The sequence below is a fragment of the Solanum dulcamara genome, chromosome 9 (assembly GCF_947179165.1).
Source record: "Solanum dulcamara chromosome 9, daSolDulc1.2, whole genome shotgun sequence".
NCBI lineage: Eukaryota > Viridiplantae > Streptophyta > Magnoliopsida > Solanales > Solanaceae > Solanum > Solanum dulcamara.
The window spans coordinates 192,205-208,467 of NC_077245.1; the positions used below are offsets into that span (position 1 = coordinate 192,205).

Here is a 16,263-nt window from a genome sequence, read left to right on the forward strand (position 1 = left end):
CTAAGAATAGTAAAATGAATGATATTTGCAATCCAACATCAATTAATGTGTCAACCAATGTTAAAATATTTAAAAAAAAAATTGGTTCAGACTTGAGTGAATAGTTTAGGATTTGTTTTTTCTTCCAACCACCAAAAATGGATAAATCATTTGAACCATTCAGCATATGTGTTTGAATAGTTGGGCAGCAGAAGATGTCCAACACAACAGTGGATCCAATCCAAACCCCTTTTGGGCTTTAAGTAAATAGAATGGGCTTTGTTCTCTTTCACTTACCAGCATCTTATATTATCCCATCATTTTTTGATGGTTTAGACTGCATATGTTGTCGTCTTTTATCAATCATGGAAATTCTGCTTTATTATCTGCTTCTTACTAATTAAAACACTGAGTATTGGTTATAATCTTTCTTGCTTTTGTGAACCTGACCCCCTCTCATGGGTCACTATGGCAAAGCTCACGTCCCTCAATAATTCGCCCAACTTGCTATGGGTAAGAATCCCTATTATATACCCCGACTCATCTATTGGAGGAGATAAAATAATACTAATAATATTGAGAATACAATTAAACAATAAAATAAAAATTTACTTTCTCTAACAACTTAAGATTTTATATAACATGTTCACATATCCTAAGATTTGAATCACATCACTAACCATTATTAAAACGAATTTCGAATACAATTAAATAACAATATCATTTTAAGTGGAAGCAATGGAGAACTAATTATGCAAAATTCAAGAGAAAAGACATGTGCGCCTTCATCATTTGTTGGGACCATATAATTATTACTAGTATATTATATTAAGAACGAGCAGATCGCACCGTTGGCTAGCAGTTGTACATTGTTAATGTTGCAATAAATTCATATCCACATCAACAGAAATAACACTACCTTAATTGCTAACAGACAAAAGACCAACTGGTAAGAACTACTTTTACATCGGGTTTTCTTTAATTCTATAGAAATGGCATTTAGGTTTATTCTTAAAAAATGTTTTAGTTTAAACAATCCCTAGAATAACAAATGAAAAGCAGGGATTGGAATGAAAATGAAAAAGGAAGAAGTGATTAGTCATATACGTAAGAAAATGTACTAACAATTACCATTTACAGACAAATCCTGGTGGGGACCCTCATCTCTCTCTCCCTTATTTGGCAATTGAATGATTTGATATTAACTAAATAGAGCCAGCAGAAGTAAAGAGTGGTGAGCCCCACAGGAGTTGCCAAGAATTAAGAGTAGGGCACACTACAAATTAAAGAGGAAAACATGAGCTCTACTACACTACCACTTTTTTCACCAATTCAAGGTTACGTTATTCCTTCTCTTCATTTAGGTGAGTAAAATTCTATATAATCGGGTAGAATGATTTAATAAATCAATGTTAGGGTGAAATGTATAACTAAATATGATGTACTGATCCTATGAGTTGTTGGTATGCTCAGGAGCTGCGTTAATAGTATTTCGCTCAAAATCCTTGATGGTTTGGGTGAGTTTCTTCATGTTGTCATCGTATTCATATGGTAGCTTATCGAACCAGGTTATGTTATGCTTAGCGGATATGGGTAAAAACTCACGACAGAGTTCCTCCTGTACCGTGATGGAGTTGTGATAATGATAGTAGCGGATCTTGGTTTCTGTCTGGTGCAATGTCCCTCCTACTACATTTTCCGACATGTGTACCCCTGTTGCATACGCATTTTTTGCTTGTATGGCATATTTCCGATCTCTCCTAATCTTACTTCTCGAGTCCCTGAATAGTAACTTCTCAAAACCCCACTGCCTGTAACAACCACCATAAGTGAGTAAAGGAAAGAAAAACCAACCCAGAGTTAACAAATGGAGTATGAAAGGAAGAGCGCACAACTGCAAAAAGATTTTAAATTTCATTGCTTATTTGATGGTCGCGGAGCCATGGGTTCAAAATTTGAAAAAGTAACACATGAACTTGCCGAATGGGTTTGACATCTACTATATATACATAAAAAATTAATTTTAACACATAAATAGTATAATTTTCCACCGAAGAAGGTTAAAAACTTCACAATAACATATCCAGTGTAATTCCCACAAGTGGAGTTGGGGAGGATAGGATCTACGCAAACATTACATCCATCTCTTGTTGGTCCTAAAAACTTTGACAAAATAAAATAATAGAGTGCAAAACTCGGCTCTTCTTTCATTAACATGTCTTACCTATACTAGAGTGTCTACGTGAACAATGCTAGGGCATCTTTGACTGCATTCTTTGTAAATGCAAACACAAAATGCACTAAAAATTTAGTATCTGTTTGGAAAGTCAAGCTGGTAATTGGATTTGGTGTAATTATATTGTCTGACATGTTTGGTTGACTATGTAATTACTTGATCAATAGGTAATTTAGTGTAATTGGCAGGGGATAGTTACACTCTATAATTCTCAGGAGAAGTTGTGAATTGTAATTACAAGCTGATTATTTTTTAATTTCTTCCTTTTATTTCTATTTTTATTTTTTTTCATTTTAAGTTAGTTTTTATTGCTACTTTTTTTAATTCTAACTTTATTTTTTTCATTAGCATAATTTTGTTAGTATTCTAATTTTTAAATTAAAGTAAAAGTCATTGTTGAAAAAAGTTGTACCCTTACATTTTTTTTTTAAATCATATTTATGTACGTTACGTTAAAATCTGACATAAGAATAGTATTATGTTAAAGAAAAGCTCAAATTCAAACTGAACGGGCATTGATGGTATGAAACTTAGATCAGCAACCCCTAAATTTAGTGATGCTAATGAAGCAGAAAAATGGCTCTCAAGTATCAATTACTAATAACTCCTGATTAGCTCTAATAGATAAATGCTCTTACAAAATGTCTTCTAGTTGCGTAAGAGAGAAAATTGGAAGCAATTAATGTCGCGTATAGCAAGAAGACTAATGACTAAATGCATATAAGTGAAAATGAGGCAGACTATTAATCAGCTCAGTTATGAAGACTATCTACAGAAGAGAGAAACTAAGGAGAAGTTGGAGAGTACCTGGAATAGTCCTGAGAGGAATCGTTCAAGCAGAGTATACTGGACATGGCATTTTGCTCAATGGTAAACTGAGTATTGTTAGAGAATTCTCTTAATACAGATTGTAGTGTAGTGTTTCCATCAGGAAGATAGATGTACTCGTCCACATCAAAGTAGAAGGTCCAATTGGCAGCGTGTCGGTAGCGATGGAGGCAATCATTCACCACCAAAAACTGGTTGTAATAGTAGCCATCGAACTCGGACTGATCCCTTATGTCCTGAAGCGTGACCCTACCAGCCCGTACCCACGGCTCCAGCACCGCCCTTACCTCCGGCGAAACCCCGCTGGCGTCGTACAACACGAAATGGGAGCTGGGCCCGAAAAACCAGGCGTGATAGGCCATCCACTCCCTCATCCTAGAGGCACTCAAATTCCCATACAAGGAGGAACCGCAATACAGATACTCATACGGATATGGCGGATTGAACTTGGACTCGTTGTAAGACCCCGGTGCTTCCTCCAATGCTGTGATTTTCTCGTATCTCTTGGGTGACTCACCGTAGTAAGCATAGAGAATGAGCTTCCCTCCCTTATTATCAACGTTAGGATTCACAGCAAATGTGCAGTTGACAACAACCACAGTGTAAACACGGCCGTAGCCCCAGTCGGGGAGGATCTTATAGGCCTTGGCCTTGAGGTTCTTAGAGGAGTTGGCATTGTCATTGCCATTGATCCACTTGCATTTATACCTGGGGCGGCCAAAGACGTGAAGGGGCTTGGAAGCTAGACCCACGATGGAGAAAGTAGTGGGACCGCCGCGATAGGCTCCCATCTGAACGAAGAGAGAGGCGGCATTGCCGTAGGTATGGAAGGTTCGTTTGTTAGGGTCGGTAATGGAGAGTTTAGACGAAGTGGGACTGGGAGATGCAGGGGAATTAAGGATGGTATCGTAGTAAGGTTGGAGATTCCAGATGAGCATGACAAGGGTGAAAGCGAGCAATGTGGCCACCAATGGCCTGGTGTCGAACATTTTTCCTGGGGAAAGTGTTGTATTAGTTGGGTTTTTAGCCATTGGGGAAACTGAAAATAGAGTGAAGAGACAAGACAAGAGTCGTCTATGGACCGACATTTTACCCTCTGTTTGAACAGTTTTGATGATTTCATAATATACGGTGTTGTATGATAGGAATATTATGTTTGAATAAATTGTATGATTTGCTATTGTTTAATGATAATTTTGTTGTTTAATTTGACTATATGGTACTATAGTAACTGATACATTTACGAAAATGCACTTAATTAAGGATAAATTAGAATGATTTAAAATTAAATAAGGATATAATTGAAAAAAAATAATAAACAATGGAATACCACCAAATGAGTGATTTCAAAAAATGAGAATTTTCATGATTACAAAACCATGAAACCAAACCATATCATACCATATAATTAAAGAAACAATCAAAATAAACATGATTCTCTTTTTAATCAACCATACCATATCACCATCCAGACAAGCTGTTAAGTGACACTCTGAGTTGTCGTCAATGCAATCAAATTTCTCCTTCTACAACAACGCACTTGGATCTTTTCTTTATTACCAATATTGCCATCATCATCTTTTACCAACGCAAGTAAAAACACCAATTCAATCAATAAAATGCCAATTGCCAAGTCATACATCTTTTTACTTCAATCATTGCTTAACTATTGTAACTATATATTTTTATTTTAATCCTCGTTAAGATTGAATTGTTTTATGTTTATATAAACAAAATCTGTAAATATTTACCGCAATTATTTCAAATGTGATTATTCACATGCTTCTCTTCATTCTTGCTTCTTTCTCTTTCCACTGTTATATAGTATCACTACCAGCTCTTAAATACAGTAGCGTGATTCTAAAGTAATTAATCTATGTTATTGAGTCAATTTTCAATCACTACTTCAAATAGGTTATCTTCCTCTACTCCCTCTATTTTGGATATCGTGTTTGGGTTTTATTATTTTCTATCAAGAAAATATAAAAGGTACCTTTGTTTCTTACCATGTTTTATTACATTCTAAAACAAAACAGGATTTTTATAAATTGAGCACTATAATTCTGCAAAAAAAAAAAAAAAAAAAAAAATCTGCTCGGAGCATTCTGGAGTGTGATGACCTCCTAAATTTAAATAGGATTGTGATTGACCACAAGTTGAGGTTAGGGAGCAAATGATGCGTTTTACTTATTACGGAGGAAAATTTCTTGTTTGCCTAATCCAGGGGAAAAGAGAGAAATTATGGATTGACCCCAAACTCTAGTTTAAAACATTTAAAATATGATGTTTTCTTTGTCAAACTAGTTTTTTAAGAACAATTTTAATATTTTCTTCTTCTACCACTAGTACAATTAAAAGAATTAATTAATATTTTAGACTTGGTACTAAATTAGTGTCACGTCAAAACAGGGCATTAACGAGAAATAGAGATCACATATTTGAGAATGAAAATAGTACTTTTTATTACGTTAATACGTAACCAAAGTGGGAAGGAGACATGACAATCAACACTCAACAACGGAAAAAAGCACAAGATCAATATTCAAGTTCCTGATCCTTACAGTAATGTTGTGCAGATATATATGACCTAGTTAAATGTCATTTATTAACTTCATATCAAATAGTAACAATAACTAAAAGGGAAAATGAAGTAAATGGACGGATATGCTATAGGAGTTAAAAATATCCCACAATTGGAATTAGCAATAATTGGGTATCATAAGGAACACAAAGTCCAACCAACTACAGTAAATCATTAATCATACAGAATTATAGATAATCATGATACTGATGCAATGGCATATTTCATCTGGATTTACTTGGTACGACAAGACTAAAAAGAGCAAAGATGAAAAGAATTTTCCCATCCCATGCGAGATAGAAGTTTCGTATACTTGTTCTTCTTCAATGTAGCTATGTCTGGTACGTAGCATAGTTGGAATAGGACTAGTGTACTTTTCTTTTCTTTTTTCTCATGGAAGGGGAGAGTCTCCCTCATTTATGCTTTCATAGTTGAATTGTACCGGGAGGAGTCCTCTCACAGGTTTAATGCTTTCTAGTTATAGTTAGTATCTTCTCTGTATCGGGGATGAGTTAGCCGACCTTTAATAGGTTAGCCGACTTATGAACCACCATAGGATCGGAGGTAAGGTTTATGTCCCCCTCCTTGTATTTTTACTTTGATTATTTATGTTAAGGCTTGGGGGTGTTGCTTAACCCCTGACTGTGCACGAGAGGTGGGAGCCTCGTGTAGGGTCTGTTCCCATAAAAAAAAAAAATAAAAAAAAAAAAAAAAAATACAGAATTATAGATTCGACAGCACAGAAGGGGAACCCTCAAAATCTACCATCTACAGTAATAGTGTTTAGCTTTTATGCAAATTGGAATAGGATAAAGATCTTCATCTTTAATTTACAATCTAAACGAAGCCACTTACTGAATGTGGCAACGTTCTTTTTTTTATTTTTATAACCATGGAGTCCGAACCAGCTTGCGGACACTTCGACGGCATATACGTCACCTCCTATCAGCAACAACAGATACCATGTAACTCTATTCATCAAAACTAGAACAGATGGGTAACATTGTCTCTGCTAGAATTTAATTTTGATACCTCAGAATACTTAACCCACTTCATTAACCATTGGGTGACATCCTGAGTGGGTTGAATGTGGCAAACTCTTTTAAGCAATTTCCTAGAAGAAAAATAAGATTGTGGCCTTGTTAACATTTTCTACGCCTCTACTTTATACCAGAATAAGTATCTTCCCAGAAAGTGATTTTGATTCGTTCCATGGCTTTTATTGTCTACTGGGGTGTAGTAAAAAAGAGAGAAAGGGGAAAAAAGAAGACAGACTTGGTTGGAAAAAATTGCTCCTTCTTGTTGCAGAGAATAAAAGGTACCAAGGAGAGGGGCCTCATTCTCCCTCAAAAATCAAACTTGTCCACTATCAAAGAAATCCTTAAAAGCTAATCTTTGACTTTATCAAGCAAATACAATTGCTTCGTTTTGGTTTCACTTGATAAATCAATCAATAATTATGCCTCAATTCCAAATTAGTTGTATCAACTTTATAATTCATCTATATCTATTCATTTAAAAGATTCGTTGGAATTAGATTATTTTTACGTTATCAATCAACCTACTGTTTCCGTGATAATTTAGATTAAATTCTCTGTACACAGGCATCCCAAGCAAGCATAAATATATGAGCTAGCTCACACTCAACTCATTAAGGTTCTTCAGAATTTCTCTTTTGGAACCAAACTAAAACATGATGAACAGCACCAGTATAAAACCCCCGAGGACATCAGGGACATCTATGGTAGCAATGAAAAGATTGAATAATACCTCTTCGTTCTCGTTGGCACAAGCTCCACTCTCAGCTGTCTCTGCTCATTCCTCAGCTGCAAAGACCAAGGGTGGTAACCAGCCATCTCCCACTCCAACCTACATAGAGTTCCCAACATCACCCCAGCCACCTGATGATCACACTGGGTATCATGCTAATCATAATGGAACAATTGTTCATCATACTCACTCAAAGCACCCGCTTGCAGAGATTACTCTCTCAGAACTATTTACCTGTTCAGGTTGCAAGGAGTTTGGCATTGGCCGTAGGTATGCATGCCAAGATTGTGATTTTCAGCTTCATCACTTCTGTGCCTTATCTCCACCTTCTCTTAAGGCTCATCCTTTCCATGGCCAGCACCAACTCGTCTTCCATGCTAAACCTAAACAAGGTACACATGTTTCCTACACAGTGGTACATTTCTTGGCAAGATATATGCTTCTAAAAGCTTAAATGCATACATATGTTGTCTGGCATAAGTGCTGTGGTATGTTTTTCCCATCTCAAAATTTTCACATGTTCTTTTCCTAAACAAATCAGTTAAAGCTGGAATAGCGTGGCCAAGGTGTGATGTCTGCTGCAAGTCCACCAAAGGATTCACATTTAGATGCAGAGTCAACTCCTGTAATTTCCAGATGCATCCTTGTTGTGCCATGCTTTCCACCGAGATTAAATTTCCCAATCATCCGCACCTACTAAAAGTCTTACCCCCAGGAAACACTTTGCCAGGTGGCGCTGGTGGTGGTAATGATCAATCAGGAATGGTATGTGGTGAGTGCAAGAAGAAAAGGTCATCAGGTCGAGTGTACAGCTGCACAGGCTGTGACTACTATCTTCATGCACTGTGTGCCAAGTCCATGATCAATGGCCTCCAAGAATATGGAATCAAGCCTCCTGAAAAGCCCAATATGCTTGGGACTGCAGCTCGTCTCGCTTCTCAGGTTGTTATTGAATTTATTGGCGGTCTTATTGAAGGATTTGGAGAAGGGGTCGGAGAGGTTCTGGTTCAGAATATTGGGAGAGGAAGAAGAAGCAGTAACAGAAGAAGAATTGGATGAAGCAAACTTCAATGCACAGGGAGCACCATCCCCTCCCAATTAATATTTCCAAACCCCTTCCCCTCCATTTTCTTTCACTCTCGACAAAGTGAAACAAAATGCTAATTAATTATTCCTTATTATTATTCTTAAAGGACATGACAATTTCTTTGTTAAATTGTTTAATAAGATAACTTGCTGAAGCTTTTATGATGCAGAATGAAAAAATTTCTGGATATTACAAAAAAGGATACAAGTCACATAATGAATAACAAGAAGTAACATGTTTGCTTCCCTATCCTTTACATCCCATCATATACAGAAGTTTACACAAGAACATTAGTCTTTCTACATCCCATTATAAACAAGACCATATAAGGTTAATTGCCCTTACTATGGACAACCTCGAATACTCTTCTGGGCACAACATGTCTTCACCTTTTCTAGGTATGACAGTATTTCCAGAAGAGCTTTCAGATAAATTAGGAGCTCTCATGTTATTTTTTTTGAGAAGGTAACATTTGGAGCTCACATATTACAGCCTTAAAATATAAAGAAGACAGAACAATTATACCTGGGATGATGCATGACCATAGGCTTAATTGGGTAAGAGAATTCTCTTACAGAGACTTTAGAATGGAGAGCAAGTTATTGTGGAATGGATCTGAGATATGCTCCAGAAGGTTTTGCACAGGGCCTTTACCTGTAATAGCCGCTTGGACATAAAAGCCTAACCAGGAAACCATAGCAAGGCGCCCATTTTTTATTTCTTTCACCTTTAGCTCTTCAAAAGCCATTGGATCTTTAGAGAGATTCAGTGGATCAAAAAGAACACCTCCAGGATAATTGATGTCACCAGGCAAGTAAATTCCTAACGGTTCCAAAGCCTCAATCCCACAGTACCTTGCATATTCTGGTCCAACCTATGCACAGAAAAGTATAAAAGAACAGTTAATTGCAAGAAAGAAGAAATCAAGTCAAACCCTCATTGTTCATGTGCAAACAGCCATTTCCTAAGTCAAGTTCCAACTAGATGGTGGTTTCTTTTGTTTAGAAATGGTCGATTACATATTACAGTTACAGAATTTACTGTCCAATTTCTTCTCTAGGCATGGGATTATCTCCATGAGAATTGTTTCAACATGTTCACAAGCTATAGCACACAGGCAAGCATTCAATATGTCATTAGGCACTAGGCTTTTAAGTAGAATAAGTAGCAAACTGTCCCTTGAATGCAAAAACAGACATTTAATTCGAACTTAAGACCAACATTTGCACTTTATCCCAATGGACCATTAAAAGTTTTTCTACAAAATCATCTCTCAAATGCATTGATCGACCGGCACAGTTAAATTATTATGACAAAAATGGCAGAAGGAAGCAGCTATCTATTAATCATATCCAACCAATCAAGCATCAGCTGTATGGGTGCATTTGAACACAAAGCTACATTGTACTTCTTTTCTAGAAAGAGATTGATCTATAGAGTCGCTATCTTAATCTTGGAGAACTTTATCTTGAGCTAAAAGCATTACCTTCAGCTCATAGATTCACTGTACTCGCAACCATCTCCATGACTGCAAAATACCTACCTTTTCACACAACGAGTGCATTGCAAGAGATAAAATGCACATTTTACAAGAAGAATTCAAATAACCAGAAAGTATTTTTCACACCAACACATTAGGCATTGAAATAATTACTGGAAGGATACACATAGAGCAAGTGTTTACACTCACCATCAAAAGGGCTTGGCAAATGGCTATGACAATGACTCCTTGACTTCCAGCTAAATGGAGTCCAGGGATCCCTAAATAGTCAAGTGTATCTCCCTGGAAAAAAATTGAGAGAAATAAATAAGAGAAAAAGACACCTGCAATAAGCGCTGGTTACTGAATTCATAAGGTCATTAGAAGTTCAATAATCTAATGGAACAACATTCTGATAAGAATATGAAAAAGGTGGGTAATACAAATTAATTATTGAAAGGAATACTTGCATGTTAAACACTTGATTCAGAGAATGAAATTTCATAAGAAAATCAGAGCAGAATTTAATTGAAATTTTGTATGACAAATTTTGTGAAATCAATCCAAATCATGTTTACTCGGAAACCTGAGAACAAGAAAGCAACAACAACAAACCCAGTGTAATCCCACAAGTGAAGTCTGGGGAAGGTAGGATTTACACAGAACAAGGAAGCGTTGGATAATAACTTTGCCAAGAAATAGTATTCTAGTGGATGTTTGTCTCATCATAAAACAAATCCATTTCGTAGAAATAGTTGGAAGATATTAAGTTACTTTTGGAGTACGTTACTATAGTTATTATCTTGTAGCATTATCAAGTCATCCAAATTCTCACCTACTTGCACATTCGACATGAGTTGTTTGGGTCGACAGACAAGGTTCCGATGAGTAGATAACTGGAGAGGTGAGATTGGTCCAAGTATGTCACACCTCATACAAGTATAGACACAACCACAATCTACTTATTTCTTATAGCATTTTTACAATGGAAAACCCAAGTAGAGTTTCACTACTTTTGTGATATAGAAAGTCCCCTTTGTTATCTCTCTGCACTTTTTTGTTTTTTGTACTCTACATTCTTTCCTCCAGACTCTTCTCTCCTACTCTCCTGTTCTTCCATTTCCCTGGCTGCTAGTCAAATTCTTCTTCCTTTCATCCTCTTCTCTACTTCAGGCACCCTTCCAATTGTTCTTTCAACTACTGCTTCTTATCTGTTCCTCCTTGTTGTTTATTTCTAACTAGCTCAAATCTTTCTAAATTCCTCTTCTTTCTATCTCAAGCATCCTCTTCTTTCTATTCCTTTTGCTATTTTTACACTTCTGCACATTGCCAAGTATCTTCCATTACTTTCCACGCCCATATTTGACTTCTCATCTCTCTCCTTTACCTTTTCCTCTCCTTCCCCCTTTTAGTTTCACTCTTCTGCTGACAGCCACTTATACTTCTACATATATCACCAACCTTATGTTGTTCTCCTCCTCCACATCTTTCATTTCCTTGCTTCTCTATCCTTTTCTGATCTCCTAATAATCTCCTAGATTTCTTCCTTTCTCCTCCCTAGTATTCTCGCAACTGCTGCAGCTACTTCATCTTTTTGTCAACTGCTTCTTTTCCATCTTAGGCCTCATTTGTTTGCACTTATTGAAGGTCAGAATGGTTCAAACATTAGACCATTAAGTGCATTTGTTTTCGTTAAGATTTAAGCTCCAAATGGGTCTGAAAAGGTCTTAATCATTAAGATCTGGAGCATAGTCTTAATATCATTCAGTGGTATTCTTGTGTAAATAATATTCACAATCATCAGCCATTACCTCTAACCACATCTATCACCACTACCACCATTGTCAGCCACCATTAGCGTCATCTACCACCGACGACCTCTATCATCGCAATCACCACCAATGCTAACTACTACTATCAGCGGCTACTACACTTACCTCTTAAATAAATATGAGTATATCCATTATCGCCACCACCTCCGTATCTATAACCGCCGCCACCTCCACCACAACTATCCACCACTATCACCTACAGTGAATTCCTACTACGAACAAACTCTGCCATCACAACTAGCACCACCGTCAATTCCCACCATACATTCTTTGGTCACCACCGCCACCTCCACTACTACTATCAGCCACTACCACTACTGTGGTCAATCTCTACTACCAACTATCTCCATCATCATACCTATCACTGCCGCCAATTACCACAAAAACATCAACAACTAGCACACATTATTCAGTCACCACTATCAACAAGGCCAACAACTAACATCAACCAACTTCATCATTACACCACCAACACCACAACCAATCGCCACCATTATGATAGTCATAACAACACCAACCAACTCCACCGTCACAACTATCACCACCATCATTACTAGCCACTAACAACAACTAGTCATCACAACACCAACCACCTCCACCATCACTACTAGCCACTAACAACAACTATTACCATCACCACTACAAACTATCTCCACCATCACTAGCAAGTAAAAGTGCTCCATTTTTTTAATCAAAAAATGATTTTATTTTATCAGTTCTTTTTTAATATTTAATTAATTTTTATTTAAATTGTATATTTATTATGTACATATGAATAGATTATTTACATTCAGATATTGAAAATCAAATAGTCTTACTCATTCAGTGTTCAGATCTAGAGACAACATCTTAAACATTCATATGTGCATTCAGATTCAGAAGTCTAAATCTTAATGAAAACAAATGAAGCCTTACTCACATTAAGCAGGTTTTCAAGCCTCCTCCCTTCATTATGTTTATTGAATCCAGACATTGCCCCTCCTAAGTATCAGAACCCTCTCTGCATCAGATAAATATTTCAAGCAAGAGGGGATTGCTCACGTGGTAAGCACCCTCCACCTCCAACCCTAAGGTTGGGTTCGAGTCACCAAGGGGGCAAAAAAGGTGGGAGCTTTTTAGGAGGATAATAAAATAAAAAATATTTCAAGAAATTAAAGAGCCTCATTTCCTTCAAAGGATAAATCAACTACTAAGCCGCAATCCTAAATTAGTCGGGGTTGGTCATATGAATCCCCTATATCTGTTCTGCTCTACTTGAACAAATCCTTCAAAGATTATTTGCATTATAGATATGAGTTCCGTGAAGAAGTCAGTAGTAGCTGCTAATTGAGCTACAAATTCCAAGCTATCAACTAAATCAATGTGTTTAGTGAAAAAGACCACCATAACTAACTATAAGCCCCAGCATAAAAAAATGGTTTATCCTTTCAGCAGTCAAAATAAAAGGTGCATGATAAGTAGAGACAAGTGGCCTCAAGCTTGTTAAGAGAACTTTGGCTTGGACCATCTCGGTGCATCAAATAGAAGGAAAGCTTAGAAATTTTGGAGAAAAGACAAGTAAAGAATCTAACAATTGTTTCATGGATGAAAATTGTGTAAAAATGTTACAACTACTAGAATGATACTTTGCATCACATTTAGGCAAATGTTAGCAGACAGTAGGAGAAAGGTGATCATGTACAAGCATGGGAGTTTTCGGACTCGTAATATCAATAGCTAAGGGAAGTCAAGCAACAGCACATATATGAAAGATACCAACCTTAAGCTTTGAGTAGCCCACTCGCCACCAAACAGGTTCCACAAACTGAAAAAGTCCTGTCAGGTTTAAAAGTTCTGGAATCAAAGCACCAAGAGCAGCCAGCATAGCCCAACGGCCATGCAATATTTCATAACTGTGAAGTAACCATGACAACTGAAATAAGTTCGAATGGAACTTGACATAGCTTCTATGTGGTTTCTGAATAAATAGTTTGTATGAGTGTGCGTTTGATGCTATTTTGAGAATTTCGAAAGCTCCCCATAAGTCTCTGAACATCCACACTGGAAAATGTTCATAATCTCAACATGTCTCACAGTAGAGCAACTTTCATGTCTATGTGTGGCCCTAAATCCTGACCAGGAACGAATTTCGCAACCCTTTGCCTCCCTCCCCTCAAATACCAATTTCTAACTTTTGTTGGCTACATTTATGCTCAAGAAACATGTCTCCTTTTATTCCAACTAAAAGAGGATGGAAATGTCACCAATCACCTAATCTTAACTCTCGTGATTATTTCTCAATCGGTTATTGAAAGCACTGACTTTGTTCATTTCTTTTATGGGAATTAAGGTTGTCTTTAAAAGGATACATGTGCTGAAAAATCATAAAAGGTCACAAATCATTAAATGGAATATGATGTTGCATTTGTTGGGGAAAATACTATATCATCATTATCTACTCAGAACAAAGGAAATTTTGAACCAGCTAATAAAAGCAAAATCTAATCCATACTTAAAGTAATTTTGAAGGGCCACGGGATCCTTGCTCAACCCGCAGATATCAAATCCATAGTCCCCGGGTAGCTCCCCGTTAAGATAAGTAGGATATTCATAAGAAATTGGACCAAGCCAGCGGGGGCGATCTTCTCCATACCAGACACTGCAAAGAATAGATAATATATTCACAGATTAGTGAATTTCCTGCAGTTGTGAAAACAAAAGTGAATATGCATTACTGTAAAATCTAGCAAAATTGTGAATGGATTAACATTTTCACAGTCGTGGAAAGTACATGGATGCATTACAGAGAAGAGAAAACAAAGGGCATGGCTTACCACGTGATAGGGATAAGATGATTTACCTATCGTTTCTTGCCATTTGTGCAAGTGCCTTGAACTTTGCGGAATTCTCTACTGCAACCTTCTTTGTCTCTTCCAAACGTTTACGGAGTGTTTCGCCAAAGGTACTGTTGGCTATAACTTTGACAGCGGTGAAAGGAATTGCTGAGAATACCAGAACGCCGGCGAGCTGAAGAAAATTAGTTAGTTAAGTTAAGTGGTATTTGATGGCAACGAGGAGAAGCAAAAACACACCTCTTGCCATGAAGCCCTGTGACGCGAAAAAGAATCGACTACACTTGCATTGCCATATAACCTTTGGTGTTTAGGGACAATGAAAGTGGAGGACGATGGATGGGGAAGCTGAAGCAGTGTCATGACGACTTGTACAATCTCCTTTGCGTTTTGTTCTTCATTCCTTCATATTCACTAATTTGCGCCAAGTGACTGATGAGATCCGTCCTGACGTGGTTCCTTCCCAGCCTCAAAGCCCAAAGCTAGGGGCAGGGCCGACTCAACGGATTTTGTGGCACAAGCAAAATCATATTAAGAGTATTTAAGTTTTTATAAAATTTCTAAACAAATGGATTTTAAGACAAAGAATAAGAAATTTCAAAAAAGAAAAAGACTTGAAAGAAAAGCACAAAGAATAAGGTGGTGGATTATAATTTGATGATCGAAACTCAAATTAAAATTTTGATTTGACTACCATCACAAATAAGAAAAAGAAAAAAGCGTATACAACTTAATAGCTAAAGTTTTGAACATGGATAATGTCAAAATATATACACCTTCGATCAAATTTTTGATCAGTTTAAATGATAATTGTAGTTCATTCTATTAAGTAACACTCATTAGTGAATATTTAAATAAATTATAAAAAATTAATATAATATGTTTAATTAAACGTAAAGGAGAATGATGCATGAATGCTTTTGTGTTGATGCAATTTCAAAGAAGATTGAAAAAAGAAATTCATTATATTATCAATATATATAACTTAATTTCTATAGAAAAAAATAAAATTGAAGGGTGAAAAGAATATACTAACTAATGAGAGAGAAAAATTATCATAATTTATGATCTTATTGATACAATATAACCTCAAATAAATAATAAAAATTATATTGTAACAATTTTATTTATATACATTATCTGATACATAATAAATTTAATAATAATAATAAAAAATTAAAATAAATTGGGGCCTCCAAATTTTTGGGAGCCTAAGGCAATGGCCTCATTAGCCAAGCCATAGAGCCGCCCATGACTAGGGGTGGAATAGAATTTTTTAACGCCGTGATTTGAGTTTTATGATATTTGATATGCATTTTTAACAAGTTTGGTATTTAGTATGGTATTTGATATTTATAAACAAAATATCGAATAACATATTGAAGTATATAGTTACATAAAATTCATATATATGTAACTATATAATATTAGCAAATATATAAAATAGTAACTAATTATTTAGATGTTGAAATTTTGATTACTCTATCTTTATTTAAATGTTCTTTTTGAGTGATTGTTTAACAAAGAGAATTGTTTATACTTTATTTTGAATATTTTTTTTTACATATATAAGGTATTAATATGATATAATTAAGACATTTCATGAAAAACGAAAATCATCATTGTTTATTATACGGAT

At 36.1% G+C, this 16,263-nt stretch overlaps 3 protein-coding genes across 4 annotated transcripts; 1 reads left to right on the forward strand and 2 right to left on the reverse strand.

The window, feature by feature from the left end:
* Positions 1-1,046: 1,046 nt before the first annotated feature.
* On the reverse strand, positions 1,047-7,762 carry LOC129902860 (galactan beta-1,4-galactosyltransferase GALS1). Of its 2 annotated transcripts, XM_055978294.1 has the most exons (4): positions 7,629-7,762; positions 7,395-7,525; positions 3,023-4,037; positions 1,047-1,790 (listed from the first exon to the last, which is right to left on the reverse strand). In XM_055978294.1, the coding sequence occupies exons 3-4, from the start codon at positions 4,030-4,032 to the stop codon at positions 1,430-1,432; spliced, it is 1,371 nt and encodes a 456-aa protein (XP_055834269.1). In that variant the 5' UTR covers positions 4,033-4,037; positions 7,395-7,525; positions 7,629-7,762; the 3' UTR covers positions 1,047-1,429. The 2 variants fall into 2 exon arrangements, with proteins under 2 accessions (XP_055834269.1, XP_055834268.1); XM_055978293.1 differs by lacking the exons at positions 7,395-7,525; positions 7,629-7,762 and having other exon boundaries at positions 3,023-4,271.
* Positions 6,745-8,586, forward strand: LOC129902862 (uncharacterized). Its single transcript, XM_055978296.1, has 2 exons — positions 6,745-7,786; positions 7,936-8,586. The coding sequence occupies exons 1-2, from the start codon at positions 7,318-7,320 to the stop codon at positions 8,451-8,453; spliced, it is 987 nt and encodes a 328-aa protein (XP_055834271.1). The 5' UTR covers positions 6,745-7,317; the 3' UTR covers positions 8,454-8,586.
* Positions 8,587-8,683: 97 nt separating this feature from the next.
* Positions 8,684-15,105, reverse strand: LOC129902863 (chlorophyll a-b binding protein 7, chloroplastic). Its single transcript, XM_055978297.1, has 6 exons — positions 14,865-15,105; positions 14,633-14,799; positions 14,285-14,431; positions 13,553-13,685; positions 10,172-10,264; positions 8,684-9,355 (listed from the first exon to the last, which is right to left on the reverse strand). Exons 1-6 carry the CDS (start codon positions 14,985-14,987, stop codon positions 9,053-9,055), a joined length of 966 nt encoding a protein of 321 aa, XP_055834272.1. The 5' UTR covers positions 14,988-15,105; the 3' UTR covers positions 8,684-9,052.
* Between the last annotated feature and the right edge of the window lie 1,158 nt (positions 15,106-16,263).